Source organism: Gavialis gangeticus, unplaced genomic scaffold, assembly GCF_001723915.1.
Source record: "Gavialis gangeticus isolate Ggan-Ray unplaced genomic scaffold, GavGan_comp1, whole genome shotgun sequence".
In the NCBI taxonomy this organism is placed as follows: Eukaryota; Metazoa; Chordata; order Crocodylia; family Gavialidae; genus Gavialis; species Gavialis gangeticus.
The window spans coordinates 7,436,709-7,453,639 of record NW_017729026.1 but is presented as its reverse complement, the minus strand read 5'-3'; the positions used below and the strand labels follow the sequence as shown (position 1 = coordinate 7,453,639).

Below are 16,931 nucleotides of genomic sequence, written 5' to 3'. Positions count from 1 at the left end.
CTCCAAAGCTTGCAAAAAGATTTTGTTTTGGTGCTCAGTATTGTAACATCCAGAAGAGTAATGTTTATAGAAAGAGAGAGAGAGTCTTCATTTCTTATGCTTACTGGATGGGATGTGACAAATCTCTTAGCATATGGGGCGTCAAATTTAGCTTTTATCATTTGCAGAGTGAGGACAATGTTCTGATTCAGATGGCAGGTAGAATTTTAGAGAGGTTTACAAAAGGCCTTTGAAAGACTTTTCTATGTCAAGAAGGCATGAAAACATCTGTTGTTTTTCGGCCAAGGCAAAGAAAATAAGCATTATTATTAAGTAAGAAACTTACGTGCACAGAACTGTACAAGTTATCTGCTGCAAAAACTAGAACCAGAACTCAATACTGGGAAAATAATTCAGCTGCAAAAGTAATATTTTTATTGGTTAATTATTTCAAACATACTCTCACACACATCTCAAATCTAAACCATAGAATAAGTATCCAACTGACTGGAGACAATCTACCATTATTTCTTTGATGTTGTTCATTTGCATTTCCAAAACTGGGTCCAAGAATAGGACTAAAATGTAGAGATTTTCAAAGCAAGTGCAGGATTTTGCTGCAAAAAGTTCTGTTGAATTAAATGGAAATTACCTAGTTTAGACCTCTTTACTTGGCATTCAAAATCTCATCCTGAAAATGCAGCAGCAGTTATCAACAGATCCTCCAGTTTGGGACAGTAAAGTCATCATCAGTGTATATTCCCAGGTATATTTGACTATTCTGGATCTGCAAAGGTTGCACATTTTTTCTGTTGTACAAAGGGAGAACAGTTCTAATAAACAGCTACACAGGCGCTTTTGAGAGATTGGGATCACTTAACACAATACAGACCTTTCTACATGCCACTGGAAAGAACAGTAAAATTAAGAGTTACTTTTCTTTTCAGTGCAGAGCAGGACAATATAAAAGCAGCTTTTACATTTAGTCCAGGATCTCAGGCTTTCTTTTGAAACAGCAGCAGAATGACAATTTAAAAGCCTTTGCCTGTCCAGGTGTCTAAGCACTGACTGTAACAACATTTCTTCTTGGGCAGCCCATTTTCTTGTAATTTTAAAGTTCAGTTCATTTAGGAGTTTAGAGGCTTTGTGACAGCACTTTCCTATTATTGCCCCTTCACTTTGTTATTTTAGAGCTTGCATTTTGGAAATCATTAAGCCATCTGTAACAGCACCTAAGTGAATTCATGCCGTGGCTTTTATTTTCAAGTTTCACTAAGAAACATTGTGTTTGTTAACATAATACTCTGGGCAAAATGAGGACACACCATTACCTAAGTAGTCCTGTTATCTAAGCACTCTCTTGAGTGTACTATATCCTGGTAACTGGTTACATAGGCTGAGGATATGAGCTTGAGACCAGAGCTTGGCATCACTAAGTGACCTGCATTGGTATTGCATCCAAAGTAAGTTACATTTTGCCCTCTGAGCAACTTTGGAGGCCCAGGTCAGTCGCTTCTATTTCAGAACAAAAAATAAAATACCGCACAATATATCTGGCTTTATCATCTTCTACTGGTCCTTGGTTCTGTGGGATGTATTACATTTGGCCCATCATCCACTAATTTCTTTACTGCAATTTCTTTGTATTTTCTTATTTTTTCAGCTATTTGATCTCACTCCTTTTTAACTTTAATTCAGTCCTAACCTTAATTTGAGTTTAATTCACTCCTACCTTGCTTCCTTGAAAAGGAAGCTTGGAGGATTGTGCTTTATTGATAACTGAAGCAGATCAAAGCAGTAGCAATAGGAGCTCACAGGTGACCCCCCGGCTAATGAGTGAACTAACGAAGAACTAACATGGGATGGGAACTGACATGAGACACAAATATTGATATGAAACCTTGAAAGCTACGGACTTCTTGGGGTATGAGTTGCTGAGAGGAGGTGTTGCTGGATCTGGTAGCTTTTCCATAGCTACAAGGAGAAAGTATTTTCTTTCCAAAGGGCCCCTGGCATCCACTTCTCCCTCAGCCCAGTAGCTGACCAGTTCAATAATTTGAAGCGTCTTTTCTGTCCCCAGTGGGACAACAAATGCATGCATTTCCATCCGTTTCCCCTCTTTTTGTCTTATATGATGATGAAAAGGGACCATGTAGTGGCTTCTGCCTCAGGGGGAGGGGGGGGTGGGGAACCAAGTAAGTCTGGCAGATATAGCCACCGGGTGAGGAAAGGAAGGACAGGGAGCTGGTGTAATGGTGGAAAATGCTCCCCGCCCTCAGTAGGTACTACCACTAGCCAATTCTGATACTACATTATGCATCATCTTGCAGTCCCCATTTCTAATATGCAGCCTTCAGGACTTCACTACTGTATTTTCTTGCATAGAATATACACCTTCCCCTCAATAAGCCCCAAACACACACACACACACAATTGGGGTGCAAGTTTTAAGCGAGGAAGTGGTTCCCTTCACTGGAAAAGAATAAGCGTGGAGATAGTGTGGATGCTATACAGCTGCCAGGATGGCTGTTGCTTTTGTCTGGCCCAGCAAGCTGAAGAGGTGGAGTCCCATATTAACCCTTTACAGCCATAGATATTGCCTAAGCACTGTAGCTTGTGCCTGAAGCAGCAGGTGACCTGCTGGTAGTATCTTGATAAGGCTTGTGATGTGGAAATCATATTTATAGAAACATATATACAGACCTACTTACAGTAAAGAATTAACAGTCTTGCAAAGGTCTGAAGCCTAATCTTGTATAACACAGAATAATCCTATCCCTGCCATATCAGGGAGCTCCTGCTGTCTGCTGCTTCACCCAGGCTGTCTCCTGGGATGTGGATGCCACACTTTCTGGACACTGTTCCCAGGAGGACTTTATATCACAGTTGGCTATAACTCAAGAATTTTTTTTTCTACATTCTGTCTTCTAAGAACAAGACGCATGTTTGATTATGGGCATGTGTATGTGAGAAAATATGGTATACAAGCATCTATAGTGCAGGATGAAATTTCTGAGGCATCTTTCTCACCAGACCATCATGGAGCAATTTCCCATGACTGACTCTTGCACCATTAAGTATGCATAAAAATCACTGTCACTGTAAAAAAGCAAGAACATACAAAAACTACATACCCATGTCAACATATATAAATTTCAAGGAAAAATGTCACTGTTAATTAATCATTCATTCAGGAAAACTATATTGAAGCATGAGTCACCTGATATTTGTTTTGTTGGGATAAGAAATAAGATAAGAGTCAGAGGTTGCTCAGGTCAAGACTGCTTTGGATCTCATGTTCTACAGTCTCTAATATTCCTCCTACCAAGGATAATGGTTATTGCAAACTGAACCTTTTCATTCAAGTTAAATTCCATTGTCTGTATTGCAGGTGGAGTGGCACACATTATTTTTAATGAGGTAAACCTCAACAGCTTGGCCATCCAGAATTTTTTATGGGATTTTTATATGGGCAGGAGCTTGAATTAGAAGAGAAATTTGGAGCAAGCAGATGTGGGGTTCTATGTACTGTGAAGCAGGAGACATTTTAAAACTCTCTGAATATTTTTACTGATGTTTTCATGGCACCCATAGTATTTGGAAGGTGAATCGAGGGCCGTGCGTAGATGAAATGAGAGGCATGTGTGCATGACACTTTAAAGCGGGCTAAATGCTTTTGCACTGCTTTAATGGTGTTGGTATTTGCACGCTTCAGTGGTGTATTGAGCATGAATTTCACCTCCTGTAGGAAATTCAGCAGTGTAATGCACCTTAAATGACTTGGAGTGCAGCAAACTAAAACTCCTTCGAGGAGGCTCTGCACAAGAAAAGCGGTGAGCCTGATCTCCACCCCCTGGGACCTGCCTACCTGAGTATTAAATATGATAGTTGGGGTGCAACTTTAAAATTACAACTTCCTAAGCTTCTGAGAAGCTGAAGGGAGAGAGAAGCAAGAGATGGTTCAGTCTGGATAGGCCCTATATAAATACTCTTTCCCTTAGCAACCACCCTCTGCCACAGAGAGACAGAGATACTGGGCTAGATGGCCCTGTGGTTTGACTCAGTATGACATTTCTTCTGATGTATAAAAAGAAACGCCAAGTTCCTGTTTTCACATGGAGATACTTTTTCATATCTGTCTTGAAACACCAAAGCGAAAAGAGTATGCATTTTTTCTTCTACAGAACATGTGCTGCACAAATATGGATGATCTACTCTGTGAAAGACCTGTATTTTACCAATGATAATAAATGAGCTGCTATTAAAACAGGAAATAATCTAGAATAATTTTTTTTATAAAAGTTTAATTCATTCATACTTTACATAAGTATTTATAAGCACCTTGTCATTTACTGTCAATTCTAAAAAACAATAGACACTGGAATAGACTCAGTTAACAAAATATGTCAAGACTTATGAACATATGGATCAAGAACTAAGTAAAACACATGGATATTTTGTACACCAACACCATAACCAGAATCTGGCATTGATTTATTCCAATGTTGCTTTGTTGAGGCCAAAGCTTACATGTCTGTAAACATCAAAATAAACATTTTACAAACAAACATTTCTTACCCTGAAAGGATACTTGCTGCCTTCTTGTCTTGACCTGTGCTTCAAGATTTGGTGAACAATGTGTTCCCTTAAAACTGTAATGGTGCTTAAAAACTACTTCCAACATTGTGCAAGTTATAAGCAAGGCCATTTGCATGTGTGCAGTTTCCTTATATATTCATTTGATCAGTATTTAACTAATGAAACTGTGAAAAACTATACATTTTCAGCAAAACGTTCTGATTTTGGTCCTGTACTTAAAGACCTTCTATAACAGAGTTGTTTACATGGATTTAATTCACAAGCATGTACACAACAAAACCACTATACCAATGTTTCCTGATCTATGCATAAAAAGTATGCCTTCTACTTACACTAAAACATACAAAAAATAAACTACAAAAATCGTTTACACTTGATTTCAGCAAAAAAAAAGCTTCCTCCAAGAAAAATGATTGTTTTTTCAGCCATCAAAAAAGGAATGCAAGTAAACAATAAATACAATGTGCTTTCTCCATATAGACATATTTACACTTGAGTCTTTGGCTTATGTTTAAATTTCTCTATAAAGAACTTTGTGATCCAGCCATCATTGCACATTAAAACAAAATAAGCCATTTATATATATATTTGCAACACTTGAAACGTATAAAGAATGAATTTTACTATCATTCTGCACTGTGATTTTACTTTAACAATTTATCAAAAGAAAGAAAGGGAAAATTAATACTATATATTCATACATGCAACAGATGGTGGCTCTACTGTAAGTGAGACTGCCACATATACAAACACGGAAAAGTCATAATTTAAGCAAATCTCTTCTGACTCTGGTTTTCATTGAATTTATTTATGTGGCACTAAATGTTGATACTATATACAGGCATAGAAACAGACTGAGTTCTTCTAATAAGATACACAACTTCATAAGAAAAATACTTTTGCATTTAAAATTTAAAAGTCCCTCTCACTAAAATCTTTCTTCACAGGTTCAAGAACTGTTGTTTAAACAGTTTATTGGGCTTCATATATTTGATGCACTTTGTCGCATCCATTCCAACTAAGATGATTCAAGATACTCCAAAGCGACATCATAGCAGAAACGATATTGCTCCTGAAAAGAGAGAAAATTAAACAGTCTAAAATATTAAAGAGGCAACAGATCTATGCATAATTATATTAATTTCCTACTGTTGTGCCATTTTACTTGGTACAAGTCTCACATGGCTTTTCCTTTTTTTAAATTTATTTATTTATTTTTTAAACTCAGGAGTGTGTTGCCAGTTCTGACTGAAAATCTCAGCCTACAAACAAGGGACCTGGCCACGGACAGCAATCAACTATTCATTTCCCTGTGGTTTGTTCAGCTTCTAAGTTAGCGACAAAACGTGTAGTTTTCATGATCTGTCAGGAGCATTTCTGTGGTGCAGAACTTCATCCACTGAAGAACTGACAGCTTATGTTTTTAAGTCTGATGGTATTTAGCAGTTAACCAGCATCAACATCTTAATACCACAGCAAGGAAATACTTAACTGTGATGCTGAACTGCATCAGGCCTGAAGCCAGTTTTTGCAATTGTGATAACGTAATGTCAAATAGATTAGAAGGCTCATTTAAATGAGGAGATAAGAAAGTACAGCTAAGCAAACTGACTGTACCAAGTGTTTATCCTTTAACTAGGTTACTTATTCAATGTCAATACTTTGGGGGCGGGGGGTCAATAAAAGGGAAGGAAGTGGATTCCATTCCATAACCCTTTAAAACTGAACAAAATGAACCTGCGCGCACGATTTACGGTAGTTTGCAAAGTAAGTCAATACAATCCATTAGCAGGAAGTGGTGGGGATAACTTTAAGGTTCAGTTCTGCTGCTCATTTTTGTTATCTGATCATCTTGCTGAATGTAGGGCAGATGACAATGTTACATTGGTTTTCCTGGTTTGTTTTCTTACTAACGACTCAACAGCTGCTACCTTTGTTCAAGAGTTCTGAATAAAAACCCACACGGCACACACCACAGAAACACATACCTGCGGAAATTCAGTAACCTGAAAATTGAAACTGCAATGGAATTCGGGGCTATCTTAAACCTAACAATAAATATTCAGAACATTTCCAGAATCACACACAATATACACTGGGGTCTCTTTTTACAGTAGCACATGTAATTTTCCATGTGATCTAAGATGCTTTTACTCACAGCAGTAAACTAGAATCCATGCAGCAATACATGCCTGTCTCTCAAAAGTCCACTGCGTGGCAAATGAAAGAAAGATAGGGTCGCAGACATTTCTGCAGGACTACTTGATAACACCTGTTAAGATTCTAGCCATCGTTTCATTCACTTGGTACCAGTGGACAAAAGTCACAAACAATCATTATGTAAATTATGCCACAGAAATATGGCATGCTTACAGTATGGTGTTTTTTTTGCAGGTGCCAGCATTAACAAAGGGCACTCATGGAAAGGAAAACTGCACCTACTTTGTTTATATGCAGATTCACAGGGTCAAAAGCAATTTTTACTATGCATAAACCTTGAATGTTTTTAGTTTCAATTGAGATATCTGAGTGTAGTGCTCTAGGCAGCCATCTGGCTGAGAAAAGTGATGGTATTTGTGACACTGTTGGCAGCATCAGAATTTAATGGCAGAAATGCCAAACTAATTTCTAACCTGCTTTCATATTTAGCCCTCCTTAAGGAAAACTAATCATGAAGGACTGATTAGTTTTTTGAAAGGATTTCACATCCAGCTTTTAATTTTAGGGATAAAAGGAATAATGTTAAAGCTGCACTGGGAAAACAAAAGACTGATCTTTAAGTTAGGCATTAGCCTATAAGGTGCGTCATTACCTTCCTTTCTGCTTGATTTCCAATTAACATGACTAGCTACCTCTTTCTGCTAATAATAATTCAAACAGCAAAAGGAAATAATCTTTACAATATCATTTGACTCCTCTCAGGAGCCAGTGTCACAGATGAACATATCTCACTGGGTAGCTGAGACCCAAATACAGCAGCTACAATTAAAAAAATACAGTGTTTTGTATTTATATATTTATTTTTTTTCTATTTATTAAACTTTTGGAATAGCTTGTGTGAGTGAAATAAAATGGAATTTTCTCTAAATATACTGTCTTATCTTGAGAGATTACAATATACCTATATTGTTCAGAATATTTGCCCTACAAAGTATTAGGTAATAATGCTAGGAGAGCAGTGGCCTTCCGAAATATACAATCCAGCCTTTTATGATGCTATCCAATGAGAGCAAACAATAAGCTTCCCAAGTCCAGGATATATCATTTCCTAATGCTCCATTAATCCAGGATGTTGAACTCAGTGGTAGAATTCCACTGTGGCAGAAAGAGCTGGCTGTTCATAGACCCAGTAACATATCCAGGGAGGGATCTGGTATGACAGCTCCTTGGGGAGTCTGTGGTGATGCAGGAAGCTCCTTGGGGAGTCTGTGGTGATGCACGAGCCCTGTGCTACAGCTACAGCAACAGCAGCTAGATGCAGGGACACTGTGCCATTTCTGTAGCAGCAATAACAGGGTGTGCAGATCCCTCAGCAGCAACCAGGGGGATGTCCCTGGGGCAGGTAAAGACAGGTCCCCCCTCCCTTCCCACCTGCTCTCTGGGGCTCGGCACCACCCTAGCAGGGCTTGGCTTAGGGTACAAAACTTGCTAGTTATGCCTCTGCATAGACCCACTTCAGTATGGCTCCAGATGGGAGGTCAGATAAAATGAAGGAAGCTTTGCTTGCTCTCACAGATGAATTCTGATATGAATTGCGTTGCACTGTGAGCACAGCAGAAAGGATCTCACACTTAGATAACACCACTGAAACAATGAACAATCCCCTGAATCACAAGTGAGAATGAGTGATCCCAAGTGAGCATATCCACACAGACTGCATATTTTTCACCTTGTCCTCTAGCTGCGTGAATGCAATTCAACATGCTCTAACTTACCGGGGTTTCTACCATGTTTGGCTTACTGTTCCGTAAAGTCTTTACCGCGTGGAAAACATCAACCACACTTTGCCTTTTGACCATTTCAACAACTATGCCTATGGCACAGAACATCCCACTTCGACCACCACCATTCCTGAAAGCAGATAAAACAACAGAGCTAATGCACCTCTGGTACATACACATTTATCAGTCACACTAATTTGAACTTTAGCTTTGTCAGGTTTTGTGTAGGGTGAGTCCCCATTCTTTTGCACTCCAGTGGACGTGATGTGAAACATTCAACTTTTCTGACACAATGATGCCCCTCCTAATCATTTCCTCTGCGTGTTGGTGCTTTATAACCCATTATGTAGCCTAGCTCTGTTATAATACATCTTAAATGGGTGGTAGAAATTAAAAGCAAGTGCTATGAATATAAACTGCAACATTTTTCCATTTGTCTCATCTAACAGGAATAAAGTGTGATGTATCTTTGATTTGATCTCTGGTTAACCTTCAGATAAACCACTAATTTGATTTAATATGACTTCAAAAAGTTTGTAGAGGTGCTGTTCTTCGCTTAAATTTAAATTACACAAATTTCAAAATTCTATGGACACTGTACTGGTGACCCACAATGCTGTTACAGTTAAGCATCAAAAAATATATTTTTGCACATCTAATTAGAAATCTCTTTGTATGCATTTTATAAAATTTAAAATAATATAGGTTTTAATAAAAGCTAAAATTTAAGCTTTAATTTGAAACATGGTACAAAATAGATTAATCATTTTCTAGTCACAGAGGGTGCATCTACACATGTAATTAATGCGATGTGATAAACTCCAGAACTGTCTGTGCTGCTCAGAGTCAACTGCTTTTGGGTGCAGTGTCTGCATGGGCTCTCAGGACAACAGCAGTTTGAGTTGGGGTGGAGCAGCACTGGGCTAGCAGCAAGCTCGGGTTAGCTAAGATGTTATGCAGCAGAGGGGCTGGCTGGGGCACGAAAGTGCTAAAGTGTGAAGCCACGCAGCAGGCAGGCCCCAAACATTAGCACTCTCATGCCCCAGCCAACCCCAATCACCGTCTACACATGTGTTTCGGTGGAGTAAATAACTGTGCCATAAGAGAGTACTATCCCTGACAATACTATGTTATGGCGGAGTGAATTAATTTACTGCACCCTATTATGGGTGCACATGTAGACAGTGACACTTTACTGACAGGCTAATTAGTTAATGCTGCAGTAAAGTGCACATATAGATGCACCCTAAATGTACAAAAAGAATGATTATATTGACTTTTCCCCCTGAAAATAACTTTTTAATGGTGGTGTTGAGGTGCTATTTTTACTGTGATGTTCCAGGAAATGTGAGATGTGAATTCCTGTGGGTCATATCTTTTACTGGGCAAACTGCACGGTTGGGAATAGACACAGTGCCTGAAATACCTGAAAGCTTGCCTATCTCAACCAAGTAGTTGGTCCAATAAAAGATTGGTGACACTGAATTCTTACATCTCTTTTTTTTAAATGAACTTCTTACTATTATGCATGCGATGAACTTAGGAGTTTTCTCCCCTTTTTAAATAGTAGAGCTAAGAAATGAAGGTACTTTTTCCTACATCACATTCCTGCATCATTATGACAGATACGCTCTATGAAGTCCTCCAACTTCACATACACATATTCTTTGTCCATGATGATAACAAACCCTGCAATCATGTTGGAGAACTATGCTATGTATATATGAAAAGCTATAAATACTCTACTGCCACTTGGTACAAAGGAGTTTCCTTCTGGAAGAACTCAACAGTGTAATGGCACTGGATCAGAAGACACTGGAGTACTCTTTTAGTCACCTAGAAAAAAACTGCCATTACATGTAAATGGAGAATATAAGCAACTCCGAGAAGCTCTAGGAAAAGAATATGCATCTAACAGATAAGGTTCAAATCTAGCCACTCCTTACCATGATACCAAGGCTCTTGTCTAGAAAAATCTGGGTGCGAGTGAAAAGTAATAAAAGTGATAAAATGAAGGAAGGGTAAGAAAAATGACATGTGCAGAAGAAAGTGTGGGGTTGAATTTAAATTAAAAAAATGGATGCTAAACAACAGTTAGAGTTGGCACCATGTACCCAGCTGGCTTTAAAGAAATTACTCACAGACAGTGAATGATCATCCGGCCTTCCCCTTCTTCACATTCCTCTTGCCATTTTTCAACCTGGAGAATTAGCTTCAAGAATGAACGTTTGGAAGCTGGTACGTCTCTGTGAGAAGTCCATCCCAAATACTGGAACTGCTGCACCATCAGATAGCCTTCCTGGGGCTAAGAGAAGACAAACAACTTCATGTTAACAAGCCATCTATAGAACTGAGTTTAGGAAACCAAACAGACCAAATAATGTGGAACCTAATCAGAAACAGTACACATTATGGCAAGTGCCATTCCACACATGTGCAGAGCTGAGCATGCCTACAAAGCAGAAGTGTAAGGGTCCCTACTGCAGCAGAAGCAGGTTACAGAAGAAAATGTTCTGGAGTAATTTCTGTCAGAATGACATCAAAGTTTATTGGGCTGTTAATTGTTTCAATGCCACAGTTGTTATCAAGGTATATCTATGGGTTCTAAAAGAAAAATCTTTTTTTTTAACTTATTCGGAACGGCCCTCTGCTTAGTCAAATCATGGTATTTCTGGACCTTACACAAAAACAAAAGTGGCCACACACTTCCATCTGTAGTTCTTACCCAAATAAACTATTTTGTGTTATAAATTATGAATACATTCTTTTGGCTCAAATATGAATGGTCACAGTCTTTTCCCATTTTGCCAGCTCATCACATTTGGATTGTCCTGGTCTAACTCTCTGACCCATTTCCACACTAGACTTGAGATAGGAAGAGTGCTGGGATGGGCTTAAAATATCACAAGCAGCTCTGCTCTGCCTCGCTGCCCTGAAGAATAAATAACCTACTCTGTCTGGTTTCCTGTAGCAGGGGCAGGCTTAGAAGAAAAGAGATGCGAGAAAGAAAGTGTCAAAAGCAAGACCTAAAGGAAATAAGGGAACAGAAAGGAACAAAATGTGTTAAAAGCCAAAACACAGAAGCAGAAAGAAGAAAAGGAGACTAAAATGAGAACTGAATGAAAGAAAGAAGGACACTAGAAGACAGAGGATTATAATTGTTTGTAGGCGTTCTTTTGCTTAACTACAGTATTGTAGTTCCCTCAAGGAGAATAAAAAATGGGGACGAAAACATTTTACTTAAGACTCATCACAATCTGAGTGTGGGGGTTTGGATAAAAAAAGGCCAAAATCTAAACTAGCTCTTAGTTCAGGGTTTAGGAAAAAAAGCAATTAAAAAGTCTTTGCAAAAACAATAACATAACATATTTCCCTTCAATGTTTTAATATTTAAGAAAGGTGAAGAAATATGCTAGAGACAGCCCACTGTATTCAGAGCTTGATTGTTAAATACAAGACAGAACAAGTGAGGGGAATAAACCAGGGATAATTACAAAGGTACAAAACCTGTTGGTGAACACAACATTTTTTTCACTTAATTTTTGTCCGCAACATGGCAGAAGTGAGCTTTTAGTGAAGATCTGAAGGAGGAGCTGGTAGCTGGCTAAAAGGGTTTGAGAAGATGTCAAAACAACAGAGGAGAGGATAGCACAGCAAAATGCTACACTGGGTGAAGGAAATGAAACTGCATTGTTAGTGGAGCTGTAAGGAACAATAAAAATGAAGACCAGGGAAAAGTGGTGCAAACCTTAAAGCCAGCATAATTTGAAAAGGCTTTTCACACAGGCTTTGCAAACTGTCAGTTTGTCTGCTTCACTTTGTAGACCATACACCTCAGAGGTGGTAACTATATACTGTATTTACCCAAATCCAAGGCTACGTTGAATTTAAGATGAACCCCACCCTCCCCGAACACCAATAATTAGATTCTAATTTATAATTTTCCATGGATTTATTTATAATAATTCCATGGGATTATTATGAAATCTATACTTCTCCATGTGTAGAACCTAATTAGTTGAGGGTCATCTCAAATTCGTCCTCCCACAGCTATGGCTAGAAAAGCAGCCAGGCCCAGACACCTCCTCCTTGTCCTTCTTGTCTGTCCCTTGCACCCGGCTGCCCTGCCATTTGCTTCCTACCATGTTGGAAGCCTGCTGCCTGCCCCATGCTGCCTGTGCCTTCCCCCTGCTACCTTTCCCCCCCTTGTCTGTCCCTTGCTGTCTGTGACCCCCACCAGTGCCTGCACCTCCCTGCAACCTGCCCCTCCAGACCTTTGCATCCCCCATACCTGCCCCCACTACACCCATCCCCCCCCCATCCCCTGCACCCTTACAAGTGGTGAGAAATTCTATTTGAAACTGCAGTAAACCTTTACTCGAGTCTGCGGGAGTGTGCTAATTAGCGTGCTCCAGCCAGCCTGCATGTCTTGCATATTAGCATCCCTGGGCTTCAAACTGGTGGCAGGGGCACTTTAACTAAAGCTCATTTAATGGGGATACATGAGATGCTGCAGGCCCTTTAATTAGAATGGCTCCCCCTCTACCCCAGGAACACATTTAAAAATGCTCAGAATGTCTTAAAAACATCACTACTGTATCTTAAATACCATTTAAAATACAAATCCATATGTTCACCTAATAGTGTTAAATAGTTCATTACTATTAATATAATGCTTACTCTTGTTAGATTGCATATCCTGAAAATTCTGTTTATCACATCACAATCCATTGTACAAGACATGCATTCTACTTGAATGGGACCATATCTCAGCATTCCTTCTTCAGGCCAATATTGTGGGCAGCCCTGTACAAGGATAAAGTAAGTATAATTAAAATTTAAGTTATATTATCGTAATTGCCTGCAATTGTAATACTTGGTCTTGACAGAACAGCAGTAATAGTCATTAGCTGTAAATTAGCTAATAAAAACCTTAGTCATGGTATATATAGAACGTAATGACATTGTAATTACATATGCTCTATTACCTAGTGAAATCACATTGATTTATTAATTTGTATACCAAACCCCACCCCCCCCATGCACCAAACTAACCTGTGCTAAGTCAACTTCATTCAGCATCACAAGAGAGGTGCAGCCATAGTCATACACTAATCTCCAGAAATCTTTCACAGTGTTTGGCAAAGGATGTTGTGTAACTATGAAAGCAGCTGGTTGCCTGTAGCTCTGTAAAGAAAAAAATACTTACTTTATCAGTATTATTAAAGAAAGCACAGAATAACTTTCATGCAGACTCTGAAACAGGAATATATTAGACTGAACCAAAACAAACCACTTAAAAAGCAACCTATTTTAAAGTAAGAATGTATTGATCACTGTATTCATGCTTTAATTTTATTTTAGGCATGTGCCCTGTTAAGCTTAAGGTTGTCACACAAATTTAAGGACATTTTTAAAGACTTTGCTGAACTGAGGCATATATGACTTCCATTCATCAGAGTTTTAGATTACTTTATGATACTCAAAAGAGATATTATCCTATTTCAGAGGGGAATACTAAGGTGGAGAAAAATTAACTGATTTACTGGAGCCATACAGGAAGGTCTCTGACTGAGCTACCCAGATCTTTAGTACTAGTGTCACAGCTCAAATCACAAGATCATCTTTCCTCTACTACCTGATCTTACTCATTTTTCTGTTTTTTAAAGGCTTTTCCTTGATCTGACACCAGGAAGATTTACAAGTTGCTTAGTAACTTTTAAATTGTTTTTTTGGAGAACTTTTTTCTCTCTCTTGGTTGGAGTTGGAGCCAGGCTGTGAGCATTGCAATATTTTTGTCTGTGGAAGAAGCTGACAGGGTACCATCAGGCAGCAGTACCATGCAATTACAAATCCGGAAGAATACTGCTGCACATCAACTGATACACTAATTTAAAACCACAGGTGTCAAACCTGGGTTGGATCCTGTCCACAGAGTTCCTTATGGGCTTGATATAGATTGCACTGAGCTTTGCAGGCTGAATCAAGACCCACTTCCAGGCTTGGGACAGATATTACACATAAAACGGTATAAGTGATTGGAAACCAGTTCAAATCTGTAACACAATAGAAGTTCAATGCACTGAAGCCACTTTAAAAATGGCCAAAACCAGTTTAAGATGGTTGCATTATCAGACTTAACTGATTTAGGTTAAATTAGGTTATTGAACTTCTGTTCCAGATCCCCTTCAGCTTCAAGTTAACTCATTGTCCTCCACATCCCAGGATGCTTTGCACCTCCCCCACAACTCTGCCCCTCCTTACCACAGGGTGGGTGGGCTAGCCTTTGTCAAGTAGTCTTCATCAGCTGAGCAGGTAGGCATGTTCTAGCACCTCCCCCCCCAACTTCTGGCCTGGGCCACTGAAGGTGTGAGGCTGCATTTCCGGAATCAAAAGTGAATGTCTCTTCGCTTGCTTATCGGTTCAATCTACGCAGCTTAGACTAACTTGCGAAGACTGAATTGATTCAGACTTGGGCTTTCTGACTGCCTGCAGCGATGGGGCAAGCAGCAGCAAGGGGGTTACCGCAGCCCAGTCACTTCACCTCTGAATTCCTGGCATCTCCAGGAGTCCCACGGGCTGGCTGAAACATTGTTTTTGGGGCAGCAAGCAGCTGATAGGGGAGCTGTGACAGCAACAGCTGACTGGGCTCACTGACAGGCTCCTTTGAGGGTGCGGGGGATGGGGTAACTATGGAAAAGCCCCCTATTGCCCCCTGGGTGGAGAGCACAACTTTGTGAGGATTTTGTAGCACACTAGCCAGAGGCTCAGAATGTGTGTACATTCCCATAGACTTTTATTTTTGTAGCTATACAAATGAATGTGCGCACATAGCCATTTTCTACTCACCCAATCACCCAGTTTTCCAAAATTAAACTAATTTCCCAAAGCTGTGCTGGACAGATCCCATAACATCATTTTCGCCCAGGCATTTAATAAAACTATCATTCCAAAGAGAAACACTCTGTATCTCTCACAAACACTATACGCTATATTGTAATAGCTAGTTTCAAATTCCCATGTACAGCCCCCAATGACCTTATGAAAGCCAGGTACAAACCTTCCATTTTTCTGGCATAATAGCTGATTATATTGAGCAACTTTATTTTGTCAGTTTAGATATTTCATATATAAACTTAGTTAAAGTTCTTGGATTAACAACATGATATCCTGCTATTTATCAGTTTGTTCCAGTATCTTTCACTGACACTTCAGTTTTTAACAGCAATTCATTTTTTTAAGGAAAAAAAAGAGCTGTACATACTTAGAAATTAGGCCACCTATCTAGAGGCTTCCTGTAAATTCATATTTAGATGCTTCACTTTAGGAGACGCCTAAATTTGAACATTTTAGTGGTATATGTGAGCAAACACATATAGGCATACGATGAGCTGCATTATCACCCATATACTTTTAACTGTCTCAGCTCTTCCCTTCTGGCCTACTAAATCATTTTTACCTTGGGGAATACTGCAATCATTCAAAAACTCCAACTAGCTTTACACACCTGCAATTCGAAATGGCAAAGCCCCTCTTCCAAAAAAACCAAGCAAGCAAACAAACAAATAAACAAACAACCCACATACCCCCAAACAGGAATACTTCTTTTTTTCCCTTCCACAACAAATGTAAAATTTCTCTCAAAAAACAGGCAAAGCTCAGATGAACAATATTGCTCTCTGAACCAGAGACAGATTTTTAAGATTTGGTATCTTGTGGAAATTGGCATTTAGTACTTTAGTAATACTATTAAAAAGATAAGATTTCTAGCTTTTTGGTGGTTCTCACAAGGCCACAAGTCTGAGATATCAGACCTTGTAAAGTAATAACAAAAAAGTTGGTAGTATTTTCAAAATACTACCAAGATTTCTCCCTCCCTTCTTTAAGACTGTTTTACTGAACGCTACAGTAAGAAAGAATTACCCTTTCTTTAACCAGTAAGTGCTCTCTCTCATATTACACAGCTTTTCATGGCACGTTACGCAGACAAAGGAGATAGTCTCTTACGTCCATAAGAGCAGCATTGATATAGTTGCTGCTCTCCCCATCAATAGTAATTAAGAAAGGCAGACATCTGTCAGGTGGCAGCGTATCCATGAAGCGATTCTTGTCATGATTCCTTGGCAAGCAGGCTATACTGCAGTCTTCAGCTTGCAGCCGAGGGGTCACAGAATTCAGAGTCTAAAGGACAGAGGGGAAATAATGTCACATTATAATGCATCTTACACATAATGACCTGGAAATTTACTGCTTTATTAAAAATGTGCACTGTAGGAGGCACAACAAATCTCAGGCAAAGAAAGGCATGTATCATATTGGGAATCTTGCTGAGTTTTTCAGTTAAAGTCAATGAGAACGTAAGTGTGAAGAGAAGTACAAACTGTTGAATGCTTCCTTCCACCTACATCCTCC

The 16,931-nt window shown here is 39.1% G+C and overlaps 1 protein-coding gene across 1 annotated transcript in view; it reads right to left on the bottom strand.

The window, feature by feature from the left end:
• Positions 1 to 4,501: 4,501 nt before the first annotated feature.
• The window catches only part of PTPRK (protein tyrosine phosphatase, receptor type K), a 791,004-nt gene continuing 778,574 nt past the window's right edge, over positions 4,502 to 16,931 (bottom strand). The window contains exons 29-34 of the mRNA XM_019520302.1: positions 16,527 to 16,700; positions 13,575 to 13,706; positions 13,200 to 13,325; positions 10,661 to 10,824; positions 8,514 to 8,649; positions 4,502 to 5,650 (exon numbers count right to left, since the gene is read on the bottom strand). Of these exons, the coding sequence (XP_019375847.1) occupies positions 5,597 to 5,650; positions 8,514 to 8,649; positions 10,661 to 10,824; positions 13,200 to 13,325; positions 13,575 to 13,706; positions 16,527 to 16,700 (786 nt within the window). The 3' untranslated portion in view covers positions 4,502 to 5,596. The remainder of the gene's footprint in view (positions 5,651 to 8,513; positions 8,650 to 10,660; positions 10,825 to 13,199; positions 13,326 to 13,574; positions 13,707 to 16,526; positions 16,701 to 16,931) is intronic.